General features: G+C 34.5%; 1 protein-coding gene across 2 annotated transcripts; it reads left to right on the top strand.

Annotated features, from left to right (window-relative positions):
• Positions 1-505: 505 nt before the first annotated feature.
• On the top strand, positions 506-22,774 carry LOC138704514 (serine-rich adhesin for platelets). 2 transcript variants are annotated; one of them, XM_069832472.1, is made up of 6 exons: positions 506-658; positions 745-1,169; positions 2,584-2,747; positions 8,236-8,534; positions 19,136-19,375; positions 20,728-22,774. In XM_069832472.1, the coding sequence occupies exons 3-6, from the start codon at positions 2,606-2,608 to the stop codon at positions 22,501-22,503; spliced, it is 2,457 nt and encodes an 818-aa protein (XP_069688573.1). In that variant the 5' UTR covers positions 506-658; positions 745-1,169; positions 2,584-2,605; the 3' UTR covers positions 22,504-22,774. The 2 variants fall into 2 exon arrangements, with proteins under 2 accessions (XP_069688573.1, XP_069688572.1); XM_069832471.1 differs by having other exon boundaries at positions 2,581-2,747.
• The last annotated feature ends 984 nt before the right edge of the window (positions 22,775-23,758 follow it).

Below are 23,758 nucleotides of genomic sequence, written 5' to 3'. Positions count from 1 at the left end.
TAATAATAATAATACATAGTAATAACAATACATAGCAATATTAATAAACAGATGTATAGTATGAGCGCAAGTGCATGAGAGAACATTTTGGGTATTTTATGTACCACATTTTTACAGCTCGCACCCCATTTTTAAATCTCGCACCCTATCCGCACCCCCCCCCCTTGCTCTGATCCTGGCGACGTCACTGCCCACGAAGGGTACACGAAGTAGCCTATGAACTCGACGAGACTCATTATCTGCACCAAGTAGTCTTCCAGACATATTTAGAATCGGATTGAAATAATCTGGTACCGTTTATGGAGTCAGTCACTGTTTATAGGCCTACCTCCAAATTTCTAAAGGGCGGAAATTAGCCGGCAGAATTTTGCTGGTACTGTACCCACTGTCAAGAAAATATTCTTTTACTTTGCGTAAATCTGCGATACTTTATTCATAGATTTACGGAGAAAGGCATTATAAGAGTTTTTATCTGTATAAACCATAAAACGTCTTTGGTTGTATCACTTTTTGAAACCGTGGAAAGAAAATATTTGTTCGGTAATTCATCATCGCCACCTGATTCAACCCAATGTAATGAACTTCGATGTACTGTAATCTTCGCGATAACCAAAGATTGTAGTAGAAGAGTTGGATCGAGTGAAACGGTGTGGAAGTGGTACGTGTTTGACATAAATAATATTGTATTTTAGACGTAGTTATTGAGATTATAGAGTGGTTTTGAGTTTATTTTCTTTATTTCAGTTAGTAGTGATGCCTGGAAAACCAAATGAGGAGACATCTGAGATGTCTTCGGAAGGGTCACTAAACGTTGAAAGTAAAGACTGTGAATTGACATTGACTGACCGCTTAAACAAGAAACTTCTGTCTTCCTTGCTGGAGAGGATGAATTCTGGATCGCAGTTCGATCGCTTTTTAACTACAAACGAAGCAGAGAATCAAACTACCGAAGATGACTTTTCACCTTAGAATTGTTTCATCGAATAGAAATAAACATTTGAGGTTATAATCATTTGTGACATTGATATCATCTATGATCTTACGTCCTGACATCTGGTGGAAGATCCATTTGGCGGTCTTTTCCTAATATCATGGTGTCTTGTTAAAAGAAATGTAGAAATTTATACTCTGTATTTGTTGCAAACTTGTATAATAAACCAGCACTTCAGGTGAGTGGCAGTTGTTATGTGCTTATTATTCTTATTTAATTCACATCCTGGTGTAATAACTAGTTTCCGTTGTTTAAAATATGGTCAGGCCAACACATTTTAGAATCCGCGAAAGATATAGTAATTGAAAGAAAACTGCACAGTTTACCAAGTAGTTAAGACTATAACTTGCAAATTGACGGGAGACATTTATTTGAGAGAGAATACTAGGCCTACTTTTAAACGAAACTATGCACTTCAAAGATGACACTTGGAAACGAAAAGCTGACCGCTAACTGCTAGTTTGTTTGGGTGTCAAAATGTATAGTGAATTCACATCAGTATTAACAATATTTAGGGGCTTGGTTGTTAATTTTGTACCATGAAAATTGTACTCCTCTTTACTCCTACTCTTTTTGAATTAATTATGGATATAGGCCTACGAATTCTTTTCTTCTGCTTCCTTTATTCTCTCAAGTCTAAATTATATAATTAATAAAGAGATAATTAAAAAAAAATAGTCTACCTACATAGAAAAACAGGCTTTACTTGTTGATAGGCCTCCAATTAAAAATGGCTTTTAATTTTAATTACTCTTATTAGATATCGTATTCTCTTCATTCTGTATTGAACTTGGAAGGTATGTTATTATTTCCAAACTTTTGTTTTCAAGATAGCAGATTCTGTCTTTCTCTTGTAAGTACATAGTAGCAATAATAATAATAATAATAATAATAATAATAACTTATTTATGAATCGAAGCAGTTAGCAACTTATTTTAACAAACCAAACTAATTATTCTTTACTCTTGAAGAGAAAATTTTCGGGCTCATTCCATGTTAGATCACTATGAATGGATGTATTGCCGCCGTATTGTCCACATCACACATCACGAGCGAATGGATCACTATTTAAACACCATTGTTAATGATGTCTAAATACGACCTACTTCGACAATAATCTCTATCTCCATGGCACTAAAAATGCTTCCTTCCTGGTGGTTTCCAGGCCCCAAAACACGCTCTGCTCAGAAATTTGCACCTGGACTCTCGAGCAAACTTTAAATTACATGTCTCATCAGAACGTGACATTATGGTGGCAATACATCCATTCTTTACTATGTACAACAGGCGAATAGCTCCATGTTATTCTGTGGAAAATATTGAATGCCAGAAAGTAAAATCACTTGCTTAGTACTCTACACTATTCGAAATACTCAATTTTTAAAGAAAATTGGTGCCTCCTTTGGTGTAGTTCTTCTGTAGAAATACCCCTCTTATTTTGCAATGTGCAGGGATCAACTGAATTACCAGTCCCTTACCAATTTGTCTTAAAATTTTACGACAGTCTAGAATACTGAGCTTTTTACTGTTACATTCAATGTCATAGCAAGGATAGCTGCTTCTTTTTATTTTTTAATTTTTGTTACCAGTAGTTAAACATCAAATTTTTTGGAGATGTTGGAAGAGCTGTACGAAGACAACCTCATTGGAGATCCAAACGATTTGGAAGAGATTATAGAAAATCAAGCTGAAGAGCAGTATGAAGGAGGACTAGCAGAAGCAGAGGAAGAGGAAACTGAAAATAATGCTAACAATGGTACTTCTCAAAACTGTTACTGGTAGTTTCGTTTTTATGAAGTACTCAAAATATACAGTACATGCATGATTAAAGACTATGTTACAGGTTCAGAAATACTCAAAGAGAAACCTATCTGTCAGGGGCGTATTTTGCGGGCTACCGGGGCTACCGGCGGTAGCCCAAGGAAATTACAAAAGAAAAAGTTTATAATGTAACATAATGTAATAATTTTGTATTATTAGTTTTACCATAGTAATTAAAATTAAAGTAATTGTTAGATATATTTTGTGTAATAATAGGGTCAGCGGTAGCCCAAACCCTTTAACCAGTATACGCCCCTGCTATCTGTTGGTTCTGTTACCAAGAGCTTGGAATCCTTAGAAATAGTTCTTGGTATTGGCACAGATTCAACAGTAGCCTAATTAGAATACCTTTTCCCTGCCCTCCCTGATAATGAAGTCAATATGTAGCTGCCAAACATAGTATGTACGACAACAGCACAAAAATACGAAAGTATATAGATGGGTTGGTCTGGGTTCATGTCCACATATAAAATAGCTTGTACAGTTTTAATGATAGGTGTATACAGGGTAACAGTGGACTAACACTGCAGATTTTCAGAGCGAATAACTCTTGTTGTATGTAGGGGAGACTGTTGTACCTTCAACATAGTGTACCTTTGAACATTTTTTGTTTTTAAATTTTTGCTGCCACCTAGAGGACTCAAAATGAAGTAGATTGTAGAGAAAGCCGCTAACTAGCTCTGGTCGTAGTTTCAGTTTTTTTAGTACCAAAAGTAAACATTTCGTTCATTGCTATATGTTTTCTAACACAAAACCAGATTGTATTTGTTAATATCTTTCAAGTACGGTGTGTTCCCTATCATCTGATGAGTAATAACATATTTTAATTTCCATGATTTATTCGAATCTCTAGTTTTATTTATTTATTTTTATTTATTTATTTATTTGTTGTTGAACATAACAGGCAAAGCCCAATTACAATGTTCACGACTAACAAATTAATTTATAAAACATAAACAAGGAAAAGGAAATATACACTTATTAAAAACTGAAACAAAATTAGAAATAAGAGAAAGAAAAAAAGAGAAATTGAAATAAGTTGTGAAAGTAGCTTCAAATTAACTAACAACAATATTCTGTAAAATATAACAAATAATTCTGTATCTAGAGAAATTCATATTGAAAATATCAACATTCGGATGAGGATGTAATTTATTGTATAACTGTAACATTTGGAAAACTGGGGAATTTTTGTGGGATGATTAGTCTGGTCCTGCAGATTTTTTGGGACGTAATTTTCTTATAGCACATTTTACATTTTGGGAGCCATATTTGTTTAAACGTGCACCCTCTTGTACCTTTGAACACAAAACATCTTGTACCATGGAACATGTTCCAAAGTACATGATACTATCAGTTTTTGTTTTTCTTTTATTTTAAGATCATGTCACAAAGTAAGTCTGGAGTTCAGAGGCCCCCAGTTGATCCAGATGCCTTGAAGAAAGCTGTTGAAGCAGTTATGGCTCCTCCAGGAAATAAAATCTCAATCAGAGAAGCCTGCTCTGGTTTATGATGGCAAATATATTTCAAATATAAATGTCAGTTCTTACAGCTATATTCCCACCTATATTCCATGTGTTCCAACTTACAACAGGTTATGTTCCAAGGTACATGAACCTGTTGTACCTTTGAACACATTACATATCCCCTCATTTTATTTTTTCCATCCTTAATAGGTCTGTAAAACAGGAAAATAATACAGGAAGTTGTAAAGGAATCTTCAATAATTATTTCAAGCATTTTTTCATTTAAAAAATTTCATTTCCCAAAATTAAAAAAAAAATAAAATAAAATGTGAAAAATGTTTAAAGGTACAACAGTCTCCCCTAACAATAAAGTGTTTTATACCATATTGGTGGAAAAAAATATATATATATATTTTTCCCAAATGTTTAAACCCTTTTATTCAGTAACTATTGCGAGTAAGATCGTGATTTTTGTTCATATCGATTGAAAATCTAACCTGTATTTCAATACCGCATTGACAGTTTTCGTGTAAATTTAATTTAAAAAACAACTAAATTGAAGCCACTGAACAAGGTGAACAGATTGCAACATTGTAGTCAGAGAGGGAGGTGGGAGGTAGTTCACCTAGGGAGAGAGTCCTGAGTTCTTTGACCTCTTACTTCTGTGTTAGAAGAAAGAGCAGTGTGTTAGCAGCGATGTTGCCAGACTGTTGAAACTTCAAACTCAGTTGTCTAATTAACCGTGCATTTAATCACAAAACGTAATATAGGTTTTCTATTCATTTAAGTGTACCCTATCATCCCCTTCAGTCTGCAAAATTATTTCCTTTCACTCTGCATATGTGCTTTTCAAACATTGCAGGGGCGATTTCTCAGGGTAAGCTATGCTTGCTGCGCAAGCCCAATATTTTCGTAGAATGTGTATTTCTCAAAATGGGATTACGTACATTAAAATGTATTTCGATTTTTGGAATACTGTATAGGCGTAATACCATCCGCAGGTTGCACACCACAAGTATCGCAATGGAAAGATGTAGAAATAGCGAGAATATGATGTGCGCGCAAGTGCCTTCCTCCTTAGTCCGTCCTAGGCGCACATGCTTCTGTTATGTGTTGTTTGAAGCTCTGGTCCGAGAGCTACACCAACGACTATTTAACGTTACACAGAGCAGTATTGACAGCGGGAATGTGCTGTGATTTGCGAGTGCAATGTAATTGTATGAGCGGAATGCATGTGTTAGCTGCTGCATGTATTATTAATTCTTAAACATTAATTTGAAGTATTGCAATGAGTTCGGAATTGTGTTTATTGAAACCTTATTATTAAATCCATTTTCCCGAAGGACTATTCAAGAGAAGACAGACATTATAGAGAATACGTGCGCTTGTTCAGTGCAGCTCAATACAACAATGTGCATTGGTTGGCAGGGTCGAAAAAACTAAATAAACTGTTTTGTTGGCCATGTTTGTTATATCATATCGAACTTCTACATCTGATAAGCGAATATGATTCATGACTCATAATGATTTCATAATTATAAAGTAAATTATTTATGTGGGTCTGATTATCTTTATTAATTATGAATTATTATATCCTCCCATCTTCCCCTATGAATAAAACAGCAAGCCTAACTTTCGGGACTAGCATTTGCCCCTGAAATATTGATAGATTTTTCATTATGAATATGCTGGTACAGTAGAACTTCGATTATCCATCTCTCGATTAACCAATCATTGGATTATCCGATGGTGCCTTAATTGCATGTTTCACTGCAAACTGCACTTGAATAAGCAGAAACCCTTATCAGGTTTTTGGTGCAAAAATAACACTTCATTCCCAGACATTGTTTTACTTCGGAGAAGTTTGAATGGAGATCAAGAAAGAAAATTGTTGGAATGAAAATTCAGAAAATATCACACACTTCTTTAAGAAAGCATAAAAATAAGATAAGAACAAACAGAATATATTATCTGTCTTTTTCGGTTAACCGTTCCTCCCATCCCCTTCATTATGATGGATAATCGAGGTTCTATTGTATTATGTAAAAAATTACGTTTATATGAAAGAAATATTTATTACCAGTAGGGCCTACTCTTTTTTATTTTTATTATTATTATTATTATTATTATTATTATTATTATTATTATTATTATTATTATTATTTTTATTTTTTTTTTTTTAGGAAATCCTGAAGACTAAAGAAAATTGACAAATTATTTAGTGGGGAGACTTAAATAAAGGTTATTTTGAGGCAGATTTTGTCTCGCATAATAGTTTTTCATCAAATATTGTAAAGATTCTGTGCATGAGTAGGCCTAGTTGAAGCGGACTGCAGTTTGCAGTTCTCATTTGTTTAGATGCGTCACTCTCTTGTTTCAAATGTCTGGCCACTTACTGTTCATGAGAGAAAACACTCACACTGTATAGGCATTACTATATACGTGATATATGTAGAGCAAATCTCTCCAGTTTTTCCAAGTTTGTAACCTTAACATTGTTTGATTTTAAACTGGTAAGCACTGAAACCCATTTCTGGCATGTATTACCTTCTACAAAAAGTGCACATCTTAATGTATCTTTGGAACAAATACCATGATATAAATTATCTTCATTTGCAGAAAATTTATATGTTTGAAGTAAATGATTTTGTATTTTGCAAAATTAAGAAGAATAATGATCGAAGAGAAGAAAAATACCGGAACTGGGAGACTGTTAAAATTGGGATCAAGTACAGGAGATCCAGGAGGGTTGGCAAGACTAATTGATAATCAATCTTCTTAATGTATCCAGCTGTTTGCTTACAACATAAAGTCCACTGTAGTCTATTCAGTTGTTGTTTTTCACGAGAAATGAGGGGTATTTTGATCGGTGTTCATTATAGATGCCTGTTGCTAGTAGCCAGAGGTGGGGTGTAGTCAATATATACTGCAGGGCTGTGTCTTCTGCAACTGGTACTGATGATTTTAATTTACTTCTTTTGTGGTTTATGGATGGACAGTATAGAAGAATGTGTTCCAGATCTTCATCATATTATTACACCACAGACAAGTAGGGTTATCAGAAATGTGAAATCGGTGTAGGTACAATTGAGTGACACTGTGACCTGTTCTGGCTCTTGTTAAAAATGTTTGAACATGTCTGGGCAAATTTTTGTACATGTCCAGGTCATTTGGTTTCTTTTGTACAGACTGTAAAATTTTTCCTTTGTCAGAAGAGAGCCAATTGTTGATCCATAGGTTTGTAAAATGAGACTTACTGAAGCAAAAGCACTGGATAGAGATATCACTTGAAGAGGTCTTGGTTGCAAATATGTTGTCTGTTTTGCAATATTATCGACTTTCTCGTTTCCAGGTATACCACAATGACTAGGTATCCATTGAAATGTTATTTCCTTTTGGAGTTCTTTTAGTTTACTTAGTTGTTTCTGAAGTGGAATAATTCTATGTGCGTATAGGTTTGGTACATATTTAATTATATTAAATATAGCCCCCTTGGAGTCGGTAAGTATGCAAATAGATTTTTCAGAAATTTGAGTAACACACTGAAGAGCAGCATCAATAGCTAGCAATTCAGTGTCAAGACTGGAGGAGGATGAACATGGTATGAAATAACTTGCTTGATATTTTGGAATATAATACCTTGCTCCTGACGTCCCATTATTAGGATTTAGAGATCCATCTGTATAAATTTGAAGGTGATCCTTATATGTACTGCAGAGTAGTTCCATGGAATCTAACTTAAGAATGTGTGGAGGATCATTTTTGGAATGATTTCCTGGAATTTGTATGCTATGTTCTGGAATCACCCATTTCCATGGAGGAATTTCGTTTACAGTTGGAGTTTTAGCAATGATAATTGATAATAACTTGTGGATTTTCTTTTCATAAATTATATTATGCTGCTGTTAGTTTCCAATGCCATAACGTCTTTCATGCCATTGTATTTTTTTATTCAAGAAAATGCTGCTGAAAACGAAAATGAAACGAGTGGTACCAGAGTTGATCCTAAGAAGAAACGAATTGTCCGAAATCCTCAGCCAAAATTGAATCCAGAACGTTTGAAAGGTCCTCGTGGAATTGCTGTGTTAGAAAAAACATTTGAAGACTTTAAATTCCACGGAAAAGGTCACGAAAAAGGAGATCTGAATAGAGTTATGAAACAACTTGAACATTGGGCACATCGACTGTTTCCTCGCTTTCAATTTGACGACTGCCTGGAGAAAATCGAGAAATTGGGACAGAAGAAACCAATGCAGGTGAGTAAACACTCTTTGTCAGAGGTAGCTAAGTTTTTTAAATAATAATAATTTATTGCTAGAACAAAGATAAGTTGCATATTTTTTTTTACATATAAAAATCATTCTAGCACAAGTTACGTATTTTCTTCACATATAAAAATCACTCTAGCACCCCCAGAATGAGTACATTCTCGTGCTCAGAGGGCATTTCACAAAATTTTAAGACATTTTATTAATTAACACAATCTATACTAATAATAAATCTGTAGCCGAAATTTTTCTGGTAATTTTCGATTTTCCAAAAATAATTGGTCCTAACATATATAATTAACCACCCTGAAACCGAAAATCGCTTTTTTGAAATTTTTGTTTGTATGTCTGTCTGTCTGTCTGTCTGTTTGTCTGTATGTTTGTTACCTTTTCACGCGATAATGGCAGAACGGATTCCGATGAAAATTGGAACATAAATTAAGTTCGTTGTAACTTAGATTTTAGGCTATGTGGCATTCAAAATACATTATTTAAAAGGGGGGTTATAAGAGGGCCTGAATTAAATAAACCGAAATATCTCGCTTATTATTGATTTTTGTGAAAAATGTTACATAACAAAAGTTTCTTTAAAAATGATTTCCGATAAGTTTTGTCCCGGGAAAAATTTTTATAGGACTGATATTTAAGTCTGTCTGGATGTTTGTACCTTTTCACGCGATAATGGCTGAACGGATTTCGATGAAAATTGGAATATAAATTAAGTTCTTTGTAACTTATATTTTAGGCTATATAGCATTCAAAATACTTTATTTAAAAGGGGGGTTATAAGGGGGCCTGAATTAAATAAACCGAAATATCTCGCTTATTATTGATTTTGTGAAAAATGGTACATAACAAAAGTTTCTTTAAAAATGATTTCCGATAAGTTTTATTCCAGGCAAAATTTTGATAGGACTGATATTTAAGGATATACAAGAGTTTTAAAATAACAATACAATACAATTTCACCGCCGCCTCAGATTATAGTGTTGTTCCGTAACTTCTATGTGCAAAATATTGAATTTTTTAGTAGGAAGAATAACAAATTCATTCATTCTATGGCAGTAGTGCATAGGAGATCGTGAATTCTTACATTTTCGAAAGAAATATAATTAAGTTATATGTAGTAGATTGTATTATTTGCTGCATCACTATTTAAGTTATTTAATAGAGCAAAAATCTGAAAATCGGTATGTGACATAGGAGTTATTACAGGAACGACAACGATGGCTACAATGAAATCAAAACAAATGACTTCGTCTATTTAAGGCGGCCTTGACGTTTATCAATATTAATATACAGGGAATAGTTTGTGTGTTTGTATGAAGTAATCTCAGAAGCTAATTAACCTTCACTATTCGAAATTTGTAGTTTCTCTAGATGGGTGTAAAGCTACAAATGAGGACTGTGGTAAGATGAAAAGAAATCTGTACGCACAGAAAACTTGATATTCTGCGAAATATTGTATAACTTGATTATTGCAACTTTATTTGGTCCACATAAAATACTCTAATTTTGTACACTCATTTTACCATAGAGATCACTGGAGCTGAGGTATTTTAAAAAGTGTCATGAAATTGCGTTCTTGCGTTCATAATTTACCCATATTCGTTTCCTGTATTTCTTAAAATCATATTTATGTAGGGTACCTCATTTTTTTATTTGCATAAACAATGATATACAACCGAGCTAGTTGGCTCAGGCGGTAGCATTTGAGACACGCATTTGGAGATCCCGGGTTCAAACCCCATGGCCGATCAATCTGACTGAGGTTTTTCATGATTTCCCTTAGTCATAAAGGCAAATGCCGGATTGGGAAGATACATGCCATTATTCATCATCGCCTCAATTACCAATACCAAAAACATTAATCAAAATCTATAATCGGTTACATGAACACAAGCCATCTACAACACACAATAGAAACAGGAACTCAACAAGAGTAAAAACGGCAACATGACCACAGATGTTAAGGCGTGAATAAAATAAACGTAACAAAAAAAAAAAGATGCACAGTAAGATGAACATAAAAATGATCTTCGTACTCAATCAACTCTATTAATTTGGAGTGATTTATTAAAGGATGCATTCAAGACTAGTTTAGAAAAATGTTAAACTAATTATATTTGCACCAAATGAGTGGTCTCTGGAACAAAATGATAGAATTTGAATTATTTAAATACAATTTAAATTAAGTAGCATATTAAACGATTTATTCTTCAATCAAACACGAATGTTCCCTGGACCCAATGTCCTATTTTAATTATGTAATTACTTTATATTTATTTCTAATAAGTGCAGCGGAGCGCACGGGTACAGCTAGTAAAAAATAAAAAGAGAAAAAGATAAACACAGATATTAATTACAGTAATTGAAACTATTTTATATTTTCTCCATAAACAGTAATTTTTAATTGATTTTTTTGAAAATAAGTAGTATTAGCAAATTGAATTTCGGTAATTTAACTGTTATCTTATTATAGAGCCTTGGTCCCAAGTTGCTACTGTAATTATATAGCCTACTACAGTTTGGTACATTTAGGTTCTGTCAAGCATATGTTGTCTGATCTTTTAGTTTTATATTTATGTGAATACAAATTAAATGCATTTTGGTTTTTATGTACGAAATTCAATAAGACATTGTTATAAATTTGATGGATATCAAATACTTTGAATTCAGAATACAACAGTTGTGAGGGATAATCAAGAGAGTTATTAAGACATTTTTACTATTCTTCTCTGTAGCAGTGTTATTGGCATTAGGGAGGTACTAAAAGCAAAACCCCATCCCATAATACTATAATTGAAGACGTTATTACAAAAACAGCCCTAGTCATTTTTAATGAAACTGAGTTAAGGATACAATTGATACTATTTCAAATGTTTATAGACTTCAAAAATGACACATATCAGGTGCAATAACCACAAGGATAAACAGAGCTGCAGCACCCCCAGACATTTGTGGCTCTTGTCTCGTTTTATGTTGTGAAAAACATTTATTATACAGTCTCTATTTAGCGGCTCGAATTTTTAAAAAAATTTCGCTCTCAATGACATGCACGCAATCGTTAGTGAAGTCACTTCCTCCCCTGGTGCTGCCAGAGCAAGTCAGAGACAAGGACTATAAGGTGAAGCCACTTCCTCCCTTGGAGCTGCCAGTCTCGTCTCGGATGCTTTGCGCGTTAGTTTTACCCCTCCTCCCTGCTGCCCCTTGCCGTGAATCCAGAGTTTCCAGGCGCTGCAAAATTTGCAGCAGTTTGTTAGTAGCGCGCAGTTTTAAATACATTTTCTTTAATGTTGTGAGTATAACAAGTGCAACAATGTTTAATTCTGTACAATATTTACAGTCTATTCAGTTCAGTACCTTAACAATTCAGGAGAAATGTGAAATTAAGTGCCGATCAGTTGAATCTCATAATGGAAAGTGCCGCTAAATAAAATACAAAGGCTCGCATATTTTTTGATAATTTATCCAGTATCCCTGCTTTCTTCTCTCGATCTCCACACAATCTGTATTAGATTAATGTGTTTGAAAGACAGTTCCATCAGCTGGGGCAACAAGATGGATTTAAAATAAGAACAGTAAATGTTGTTCATGAGAAGAAAGGAGCCATTGCCAGAATGTTTTCAAACCATAATGGAATCTGAGACATCTAATAACATCACAATAAATGAGGTAAGCACCCTGGTGCGTACTCTTGAATATCCTGAATTCAATTTCTGGCTCAGTTATTTTTTTCATTTATTGATGTATCATGTATATATATATATTATACAACCAACTACAACATCGCCAGTTAGATATTTCTAAGGTTCAAATCTGCATATAAAAAATTAAATTATGGTTTATTTGACGACACTCCCAACTGCAGGAGTTATATCAGCGTCACCGGTGTGCCGGAATTTTGTCCCGCAGGGTTCTTTTAAATACCAGTAAATCTACTAACATGAGCCTGTCTCATTTAAACACAACTTACAAGATAAGGCGCATGGAACTAATCTTTAAATAAAGTAAGTTGCTTGGTTTATTTTTGTATGCAGCCCCCTTAATTCAATACCCACGAGCCGCTACTGATAGCGATACTTCTTGTCAAGGCAGTGCTGTATTCCTCTGATTTACGGGAACCTTGAAACCACTGAATGTCATATGTAGGACATTTGCCACGGGATATAGTTGATTAAAGGTCTGCTTACATTAATGCGAAATGTGGGAGCGGGAGCAAAAGCGAAACTTATGCGAATTATTATGAGTACAGCGGGATGTGAATCCATTCACACTGCAGCGACAGAATTCTGCCTAGATGGCGGAACTGCAGCTTTACTACTCGCAGTTCGCTGCAAGCAGTGTTTTCCCGCGTCCCGCTTCATTTTGGCAATGGCGACTGAATGGGTAATAGGGTGTGTCAATTACAGGACTGTAAGGAAGAAAGATTAGTTGTAGGATGAACTAGGAAAGAACTGCTTATCAGTGCTTTATAACTGTTTATGTTTTGACATGTGTGTACAGAAGTTGAATCTCAAAATTGCGTTCGTATTTTGGTGGGTCCAGCAGTATATAACATAACAATTGGATACATCATGTAACATCGTATATTGTGATGTTATATAATTTTACCAGATTAGAACCTAGCAATGACAACATGGAAAAGGGATATTCTGGAAGTGATGGAGAGAAGACTGTTAAGAAAAGGACAATAAATTGTTGGATACAGGAGAGTGGTTTCTTGCAGTACGAGAAATTTACTGATTTGACTGTCAGGAGATGTTAATATGCATTGTAAACTGACTGAATAATAATAATAATAATAATAATAATAATAATAATAATGTATATGTTGAATTTTTATAGAATTATAGTAGATCATATATTTACTTAGAAATTCAAATAAATAGATACCAAAAATTACGTTAAAACAGCATATTATTATTATTATTATTATTATATAATTATTTTATTGGTGTTGTGAAGATGAAAAGAATTGTCATTGTATTATATTAATTATGTATTATGTATGTATTTATTTACACTGCAAGTGGGCATGCACCCGGTGGCAGTGGTATACACAATATAAACAATATGAAATGATTAGCCTAAAAAATGTCCCGTTAAGGACAAAGGCCTCCTCCTATAGAGGGAGAGCTCTATTTGTCTCACGCGGTGAGCTACTCCGCGTAAGAGTGGAATTGTTCACTTGGTTCACATTCTGCACACTTTGGTATTGTTCGCTTGTTTCTGTCGCACTGGTTTTAGTTGCTGTTCACTTGTCTTCTTATGTTTTTCCAGTCTTCCCTATGTCTTGCTCTGCTTAACCAATGCCTTCCTACTCGTTCACTGAAGAGGTCGGCCTATCTTCGTCTTGGTCTTCCGGGTGATCTCTTGCCAATGCGGGGATCCCATAGTGTGACTTTCTGCGTCCATCTTTCGTCTCTAAGTCGTGCAACATGGCCTCCCCACTTCCATTTGGTGTTGGTGGCTTGCAGTGCTGGATCTTTAATTGCTGCCATCTTTTGTAGCACTTCGTTTGGAACTCTGTCCCTCAGTGATAAGCCTAGTATCTTTCTCAGCATCTTTCTTTGGCATATTTGGAGACTGTTACGAAGTTTGGCAGTAAGAGACCACGTCTGGCACCCATATAACAGTACAGGAGTTACGCAGGTCTCCAATATTTCTACTCTGAGTTTCTTGCTGAGTGTTCCCTCCAGTATGATGAACTTGAGACTCCAGAATGCCTTCCACAGAGAAATCCTTCGTTTTATTTCCTTCTCTGTCTTCTGATGAAAATAATATATACAATAAAGAAACGGTAAACAATATTTACAATACACAATACAATTATACAATACACAATAGGCCTACAATTTTATACACAATACAATAAGAATACACAATATAATTTAACACAATAATAATAAAACATAAATAAAATACCTAATTTTACATTACAACCTACATTATTATGTACAGGCCCTACATAAGTTTCAATAGTCTTTCACTTTATTCTCATCTCACTCACTGTAGTGGCACTATGACGCATTTCACTGACACTTTAGCACACATTTCACTGACACTATAGAACACATTTCATTGACGCTATAAATTATCACTGATCGGAACTATTCACTGCACTGTAAAACCATAACTTCACTGACTCACCTCGCTTCACTGATACAACAGTTCAAATAAGTCAAATAATTACACCCTTATGCATACTGTACTTATAAACAGAAGTCCACACCTGTGGAGTAACGGTCAGCACGTCTGGCTGCGAAACCAGGTGGCCCGGGTTCGAATCCCGGTCGGGGCAAGTTACCTGGTTGAGGTTTTTTCCGGGGTTTTCCCTCAACCCAATACGAGCAAATGCTGGGTAACTTTCGGTGCTGGACCCCGGACTCATTTCACCGGCATTATCACCTTCATATCATTCAGACACTAAATAACCTAGATGTTGATACAGCGTCGTAAAATAACCCAATAAAATAAAAAAATATAAACAGAACTACATTTAAACTAAACATTTCTAGTCTAAGACCCACTTACACGCTATTTTTAAATAATTTACAATTCAAACCAAGGAAGTAACTCGTCAGGCTAATTAAATACATGTCACCCTAAAAAATTAAATGTTAAATGTCGCCTTAATTTTAATTTGCACCTTATACACAACTTTTTTAATTATTCTTGAATCTCCTTAAGGAAGGACAGCCCTCAAAGACCGCTGCAGGTAGGTCATTCCAATCATTTATAGTTCTATTTAAAAATGAGAATTTACCTACATCCGTTTTCTGTTTCCTACGTTTGATTTTAAAATCATGATCGTTTCTACCATAGTATGTTGGCTTTTCTAACCTTGTATTGTAGTATTTTGAATTGTATTGTATTATTATGTTACATTCATAGCAATGTAGTAATTTTCTATCATGCTGGTTGAGTGGAAGAGAAGGCCGAATGGCCTTAACTCTGCCAGTTAAAATAAACCATTATTATTATTATTATTATTATTATTATTATTATTATTATTATTATTATTATTATTATGCTCATTTTAAGAGTGCTATAAAGCTCAACTAATTAATTTGGTGCAATATTACATTGCAAGAAGTTTTTTTTTTTCATTACAAATAAACTCATTTTCAAGAACTCATTATACACAGTCATTTAAGATAAAGTAATGACAGTTTCTTCAATTAGTTTCATTTTGGAGATGCCGATAAGCTCACTGTATTATAATATCAATTTTTGTTTTCCACCTGTGCTTATCTTAATATTTGGATTTATATGAACGTTTTCGACACTCGGTGTGTGTCATCTTCAGATACGGGGTCTATGTCATTGTGTGTTGTGAAGACCTAGCTTCTTAATTATGTTGTGGGTTGTTCACTTGTGTATGACCTTTCATGATTTCTTAATTTAGCTAAAATTACTATAAGCAGTTTCTTCAATGCTTATTTTTTGTACATCTTGATTACACAACTTTTAACACTGTATCACTTCGGAATATGTATGATAAGAACTTTCTTGTGTTAAATTTTAACGTACCTTGTTAACATGTTTCGACCTATTTTGGGTCATCTTCAGAACTGGTCGTTGTTGGTCCCTGCTTCATGAAGAAACACTTCATCAGAAAAACCCATATTCACGACTGCATTCCACTTTGGTGTGAAGACAAGGATGAATTTCGCAGCGATTGCAGGATTACAAGTTTCACAGTCGCTCCCATGTACCACGTTGGTGTGAGCAGACCTTAACACATGAATGAACACACACATAGTGTGTCCCATAAGTCAAGAACCACAGACAGGTCATGAAATATCGTTTCGTTAGAGCGGAAGTTTTTGAATGAGCTTACTACAGCGTGATATTGATCACAATTTCCTGTTTGTTGTTGCTAGCAGTTGCGGAGTCAATTTTTGTCAACTGGAATGTAATAAGCACAACAAATTTTACTGGTTATCGGAGAACTCTCTTTGGATTTAGGTGTCAAAGAACAGTGTATTAAGTGTGTTACAATCTGGAATGGCATATACAGTAGAATGCTGGCGTATGGTCCATTCTTCTTTGACCAAACTGTAACTGGAGAGAGATATCTAGTGATGCTCTGCCATTTTGAATCCTAATTTCAGCAGGATAGTGTCCATCATGTTACAATCAACAGGTCCACAAGCGGTTGGGTATCTAATTTTATAAATATTGGGTAGACCATCAATGACTGATACTGAGGACTCTGAATATTATGCAGTGAAAATTCAAAAGCCAGCTCATCTGAAAGTAGATGTGATATGACTTCAGACATCATTTGTCATGTCATGAAAAAGTAGAGAAACCTTTTTAGACTGTAGTCAGTGGACAACACATTGAAAACATTTTGTGAGATGATGACTTGGCCTATAGTGGAATAGAAATTTCATTGCAGTATAGATTTCAATATATATCAGATTAGTGATCGCTAGAGATTTAGATTTTCGCAATTACGATAAATGCGAAATATGCCCAAATGCTGTGAAAATAAGTAATTTTATATTTAAAAGCATGATAACACAATCTCAAGGGAAAAAATGGAGCTCTCTGTATCATAATCCACAGTTGATTCCCGATTTACCATACAAATCGTCTGTAGCTGCATTTAGATTGGCAACAAGCCATGACTGTTTGGCCAAGCATCTGCATAGGATTGGAATATATCAGTCTCCTAACTGTCCATTGTGCAACTCAAACCAAGAAATGGATTCAGAACATCTCAAAATCTGTGCTTCAATGGCTAACCATGACAATATCTTTGAAAAATATTGGAATGCAAGAGGTCAAATGACTTTATTGTTAAATGCCTGGTATTAGAAAACACAACAACATATTTAATAGCATGCTAAGTATATTATTTTGGTTTTTAAATTCGCGATAAAATTCCAAATTGGGTACAAAATGCGAAATGTATGTGTTTCTGCGAAATAAGAGTGAAATTGCATTTTATGAGATATTTTTCTCTTTTTGTAAAATAATAGGATCTATCTAATGGTCCCTCCACACAGAGATCCTTATTTTTTTCGAATAGTTTGGTGACCTCTTCATGTTAGTTTTTACAGTATAATTAAGGGGACACTCAACTATATTTTGGAACTTTTTTCCTATTTGACCAATCTTTTTCAAATTTGGAGAAAAAGTTTAATAAACACATGGAAAGTAACATGCAAAATCTCAGCTCATTAGATCCAATACTTTTCAAAATAAAAAATATTTCAATTTTTAATCAATCATTAATTGAAATATCACTTTTAATTATCATTTTTTATTTTTTGGCTTTGTGCATTTGACTGTGGCTTCTCAATGAATAGGGGAAGAATTCTGCATATTGATTTAGTTCTGTCACGTAAATTAGTGTAGAAATTTAATTTTTCATTTCTATGACACTTTTTGTCCAATTTTTAAGTTGAGTGTCCCCTTAACACAGGAATGTGACCAATTATAAAATCTCTTTTGGTCCAGTGTTCATTCTCAAATAAGTTTTATGTGATAGTGCGTGTTTGTGATTAACAAGATAGATTGGAATAAAATCACTGTTAAGCAACCAGCGAATGATTATAAAAGTGAGCATTTTGTGTTAGTGATTCTTACATTTTGATGTACAAATTGAATAATATTATGTTGACTTGTGAGAAAAAATGTATTAGAGAAACAATATAATTTTCACAGATGGACGAAACAGATTAAAGTAGAATCATCAATCAATCTTCTTAATGTATCCAGCTGTTTGCTGACAACATAAAGTCCACTGTAGTCTATTCAGTTGTTGTTTTTCACGAGAAATGAGGGGTATTTTGATCGGTGTTCATTATAGATGCCTGTTGCTAGTAGCCAGAGGTGGGGTGTAGTCAATATATACTGCAGGGCTGTGTCTTCTGCATCTGGTACTGATGATTTTAATTTACTTCTTTTGTGGTTTGTGGATGGACAGTATAGAAGAATGTGTTCCAGATCTTCAATTAAAGTAGAATCATGTTGAATGCAATTCTCAGTGAGTGTCTTTGAAAGAAATGAAATGATTTATTGTCTTGAATACCGATTTTAAATACATCTCTGGATTAGCAGTCCCATGTCTTTTGGCATGGTACTTAATGTTCATAATATTACTGTAATTTTATGTATTCTCTTACTTATTTATTACTTTCAAGAATTTTCTGGGGAAAATATAGAAAATTCTCTGTTAACACATTGATGGCATTGAAGTTATAAAACAAAACTTCCATCCCAAAGTGCTGAATTGTAACATTAACAATGCTATAAAATGCTAAATTTTATTTTTAAAGTGCTATATTTTTAATTTTAACTTGCTAAAATGTACCATCTCTAGTGATCGCTGAGGATAACAGCAGATAAACTGTATTACATTTATGTTAATGTTTTTATCAGGTGATGAGGCAGAAAATCTACTGTTCCTAAAATACAGTGATTTAGCCCATCTTTCTTTTCTCCATTCTAATGCGAGTTTTTGGTAATGTGAGAATTTTAATTACATGCATACAATTTCAAACAATCACACTTTTTCTTTTGACTAATACCATTAGAATTTTTAACGATTTCATTGGCATTTATTTTAGGTATATGTGAAAAAGATCCGCATGGGTATGGAAACAATAGATGAACCAATGATACTGAATGAAGATGCGGATGAACCTGAAAATTTACACGAGGTTCAGGATGAAGCACCGATAGATGCTTTTGATGAGTTGCTGAGTCAGCAGTTGTCTCAGACCAGAACAGAGAACCAGATGCAAACAACACTGCCAGTGCCAACCACGCCACTTCCACAGCAGGCATCAGCAGCAATTCAGTCATTTGTAAGTACAGAGATATGGCAACATGGCTAGACGTGAATGCTTTCGTACATTCAATTGTTTTCCAGCTCGTTCAAATTGTTAAATCGATAATATTATCGTACACAAATACAGAAGTAAGTACAGTATTATGGAACTAAATGTATACAAAATCTCGAGAAAGCATTTTACAGAAGAAGAAAGAAGTGAGTTAAGAGAACTAGTTGTGAAATATAGAGATATCATCGAAAGTAAAAAATTTGATAATTGTTCTCTCCAAAAAAAGAATTGACATCGGACAAAATTAGAGTTGAATTTCATTGCAAACTCCGGAAATATTTCTGTAAGGTCTTATAATTTAATTTAATTCTTCTTAGATGCTGCTTGCTAACTTACAAAATTACAATTTTTTATCATTAGCCAGAGAAATTTCTCGATCTTAGTTTTACCATTTTGTATTTTCAATTAGCTGAAATGAAAATTCAGTACCGGTAGTGCCACTATATAAAAATATACAGATATTACTGAGTAAATAGTGAAGAAATGTTCAGACAATTTTGGAACTGTACAATTTTATTAATGTCTGATTTATTTATTTTATTTATTTCATTGTTTGGTATTCAGTGCTCAGCCAATACAATTAAGTCTGTGTAACTTTAAGGTACACAGCTAGAAAATGGTACACAATTGAGCAGGTTATTGCAAATGCAGGTATACTAGTAGATGAAAAGTGTCGTATTAAAATGTTTATTTTATTATATTGAATGATTTCAAGAGAAAAATTGTTACGGGGCCGGGTATCGAACCCAGGAAAAAAAAAGAAAATAATTGAGCCGAGATCTAGTAGAGTTCCAGGGTAGCTCAGTTGGTAGAGCATTGGTGTGCTCACCCAAAGGTCCTGGTTTCGATACGTGACCCTGGAACAATTTTCCCCTTGAAATTATTCAAGTCAGCTTTACAGGGAGCTATTTCTGAAAGTCAGATTTGTTTATTATATTGATTTATTCACTTATAATATTTAGGCCTATTTGTTTATTTTTTATATTAAAATTTTGGTTATTTTATTATATTGATTTATCTGTCCGTTAATTAATTTATTTGCATGCTTATTTGTTTTTATTTGTTATTCACTTTATTGCTTATTTATCTGTTTACTTCTTTGTTTATATTTATTAATTCATTTATTCATAGTTTTCAGCCCAAGAGCAGTCTTTCACTACAAACCCAACATTCTCCAATCTTCCCTATTTTCTGCTTTCCTCTTAGTCTCTGCATACGATCCATTTTGTTTGTTTTATTCACTAATAATTCAGCTTTTTTTTTTTTTCGTAAAGAACTGACATTGTGCTGTAATATATTATTTCTTTATTATACAGGAACTAACAGCAGAGCAGAGAGAGCGAATGCTGAAGAATCGATTATTGGCAGAAGAGAGGCGACTGGCAAGAATGAAAGCAAAACATGATATGGAAAATGCTAAGAAAGAACAGCAACCCTCAGGTGATACTAGCCTGACCTCAGTACCAAATGTCTCTCATGATCCTGTAATGCCTAATGAGTCACATTCTAATGCCAACAGTGGTAATGTCCAAACTAGTCCAAGTTCAATAACAAATATGTCTCATGATCCTGTAGTGGCTGATGAATCACATTCTAATGCCAGTTGCAGTAATATGGAAATACTGGAGGAAATGGATGTTGAAAAAGAACAACCTTCAGATGATATCAATCTTACTTCTGGAATAAATGTCACCACCCCAGCTGAACCACATTCTGATTACTGTGAGAATGGCCAAACATTGGGAGAAATGGATATTGGAAAAGAACACTCCTTTTGTGGTACCAGTTTGGCCTCCGAAACAAACATTTCTCAAGATGTCACTGCTTCAGTTCAACCAGATTCTAATGCCAAAGAAAGTAGTATCCAAACACTGAAAGAAATGGGTGCTGAAAAAGTAGCCTTAGATCATACCCATCTCATTTCTGTAACAGACGTCAGCACATCATCTGGGTCAAGCAGTGAAACATTAAAAAAGATAGACATTGAAAAAGAACAATCCTCAGATGATACCAATCTTACTTCTGGATCAAATGTCACCACATCAGCTGAACCACATTTTGATTCCTATGAGAATGGCCAAACTTTGGAAGAGATGGATATTGGAAAAGAACACTCCTTATGTGGTACCAGCTTGGCACCCGAGACAAACATTTCTCAAGATGTCACTGCTTCAGTTCAATCAGATTCTAATGCCAAAGAAAACAGTATCCAAACACGGAAAGAAATGGGTGCTGAAAAAGAACCCTTAGATCATACTCATCTCATTTCTGTAACAGATGTCACCACGTCATCTAAGTCACATTCTGGTGCTATTGATAGCAAGCAAACAATAAAAGAAATAGACACTGAAAAGAAACAATCCTTAGATAATACCAGTCTTACCTCCGTGACAAACATTTCGCATGGTGCCACTGCTTCAGCTGAATCTGATTGTAATTCCAAAGACATTACTGTTCCAACACCGAGAAAAACCAATAATGATGTAAAAAATATCACTTCCTCAACTACGTCACATTCTAATGCCAATGATAGCAGTCAAACAATGAAAGGGAAAGAACGCTTCTTAAATGGCACCATTCTTCCCTCTGTGACGAACAGTTCTGATAGTGCCACTGCTTTAGTTCAATCAGATTCGGATACCAAAGATAGTAGAATCCAAACACTGAAACAGACAAATTCGAGCGCTGAACAGAACATGATCAGCGTTGCAAACCAGTCAGAAAATATTCATATTATATTGGGTGTTTCTGATAGAACAGCTTTTCAGTCAGAATTGGTAAAAGCCAACAAAACAAAGATGACTGAAACTGCAGTGTCTGGTTTTACTGGTACCTCAAAATTTGAGGATACTAATATGGTTGGTAATGTTCCTGAAATTGCTGAGGCTGTTACAAATGTATCATCCCCCAAATCATCTACAGTTAAAGTAGATAACTCTTCTCCAATGCTTGTCGATGATACTGAAGAAATCACCTTATGTACAAAGCCTGATTCTGTAGCGGTCAACAACACTGCAGTTCAGATGGATGCCATGGAGATTGATAGTCCATCTGTTCCATGTGATGAATCATTGACATCACAGACTGATTAGGTATATCTTTTGCTACAATGTACGTTTTTAAACCAATTTGTTAATATAGCCTTTAATAATTACAGAACATAACATATTGCTGTGTTTTTAATTCTTGCTTAGTCAAATAAAAGTTGGACTGAACCATTCTTTCAACTCTGAGTTGGATGTTGTGTGTTCAGAACGTATTTAATTTTATAATTGTCTTCAGATAGATTCCATATGCTTATCCAAAATTTTCCTCAGTATAACTTGCTTTTTAGTATAAATAAAAATTCGTTGTATTTTAAAATATTGATACTAAGGTTTATGCATGCCTTACTAAAGTGAACTTACTTGCTTACAAATGGCTTTTAAGGAACCCGAAGGTTCATTGCCGCCCTCACATAAGCCCGCCATCGGTCCCTATCCTGTGCAAGATTAATCCATTCTCTATCATCATACCCCACCTCCCTTAAATCCATTTTAATATTATCCTCCCATCTACGTCTCGGCCTCCCTAAAGGTCTTTTTCCCTCCGGTCTCCCAACTAACACTCTATATGCATTTCTGGATTCGCCCATACGTGCTACATGCCCTGCCCATCTCAAACGTCTGGATTTTAAGTTCCTAATTATGTCAGGTGAAGAATACAATGCATGCAGTTCTGTGTTGTGTAATTTTCTCCATTCTCCTGTAACTTCATCCCGCTTAGCCCCAAATATTTTCCTAAGCACCTTATTCTCAAACACCCTTAACCTATGTTCCTCTCTCAGAGTGAGAGTCCAAGTTTCACAACCATACAGAACAACCGGTAATATAACTGTTTTATAAATTCTAACTTTCAGATTTTTGGACAGCAGCCTGGATGATAAGAGCTTTTCAACTGAATAATAACACGCATTTCCCATATTTATTCTGCGTTTAATTTCCTCCCGAGTGTCATTTATATTTGTTACTGTTGCTCCAAGATATTGAATTTTTCCACCTCTTCGAAGGATAAATCTCCAATTTTTATATTTCCATTTCGTACAATATTCTGGTTACGAGACATAATCATATACTTTGTCTTTTTGGGATTTACTTCCAAACCGATCGCTTTACTTGCTTCAAGTAAAATTTCCGTGTTTTCCGTAACCGTTTGTGTATTTTCTCCTAACATATTCACGTCATCTGCATAGACAAGAAGTGCTGATGTAACCTGTTCAATTCCAAACCCTGCCTGTGTTAAATTTATGAAGAGTCATCAGTATCGCTAAAGAAAGATGTCCTGAGGTAGTTTCCTTTTAAGTCTAGA

Source organism: Periplaneta americana, chromosome 8 (assembly GCF_040183065.1).
Source record: "Periplaneta americana isolate PAMFEO1 chromosome 8, P.americana_PAMFEO1_priV1, whole genome shotgun sequence".
NCBI classification, from domain to species: Eukaryota; Metazoa; Arthropoda; class Insecta; order Blattodea; family Blattidae; genus Periplaneta; species Periplaneta americana.
This window is presented reverse-complemented; position numbering and strand designations above follow the sequence as displayed.

Excerpts from the sequence above, each read along its gene's own strand:
- LOC138704514 (XM_069832472.1), top strand. The coding sequence starts at position 2,606 with ATGTTGGAAGAGCTGTACGAAGACAACCTCATTGGAGATCCAAACGAT. Across the intron at positions 2,748-8,235 it reads TGAAAATAATGCTAACAATG|AAAATGCTGCTGAAAACGAA; the intron begins GTACTTCTCAAA and ends TTTTTATTCAAG. Across the intron at positions 19,376-20,727 it reads CAGCAGCAATTCAGTCATTT|GAACTAACAGCAGAGCAGAG; the intron begins GTAAGTACAGAG and ends TTTATTATACAG.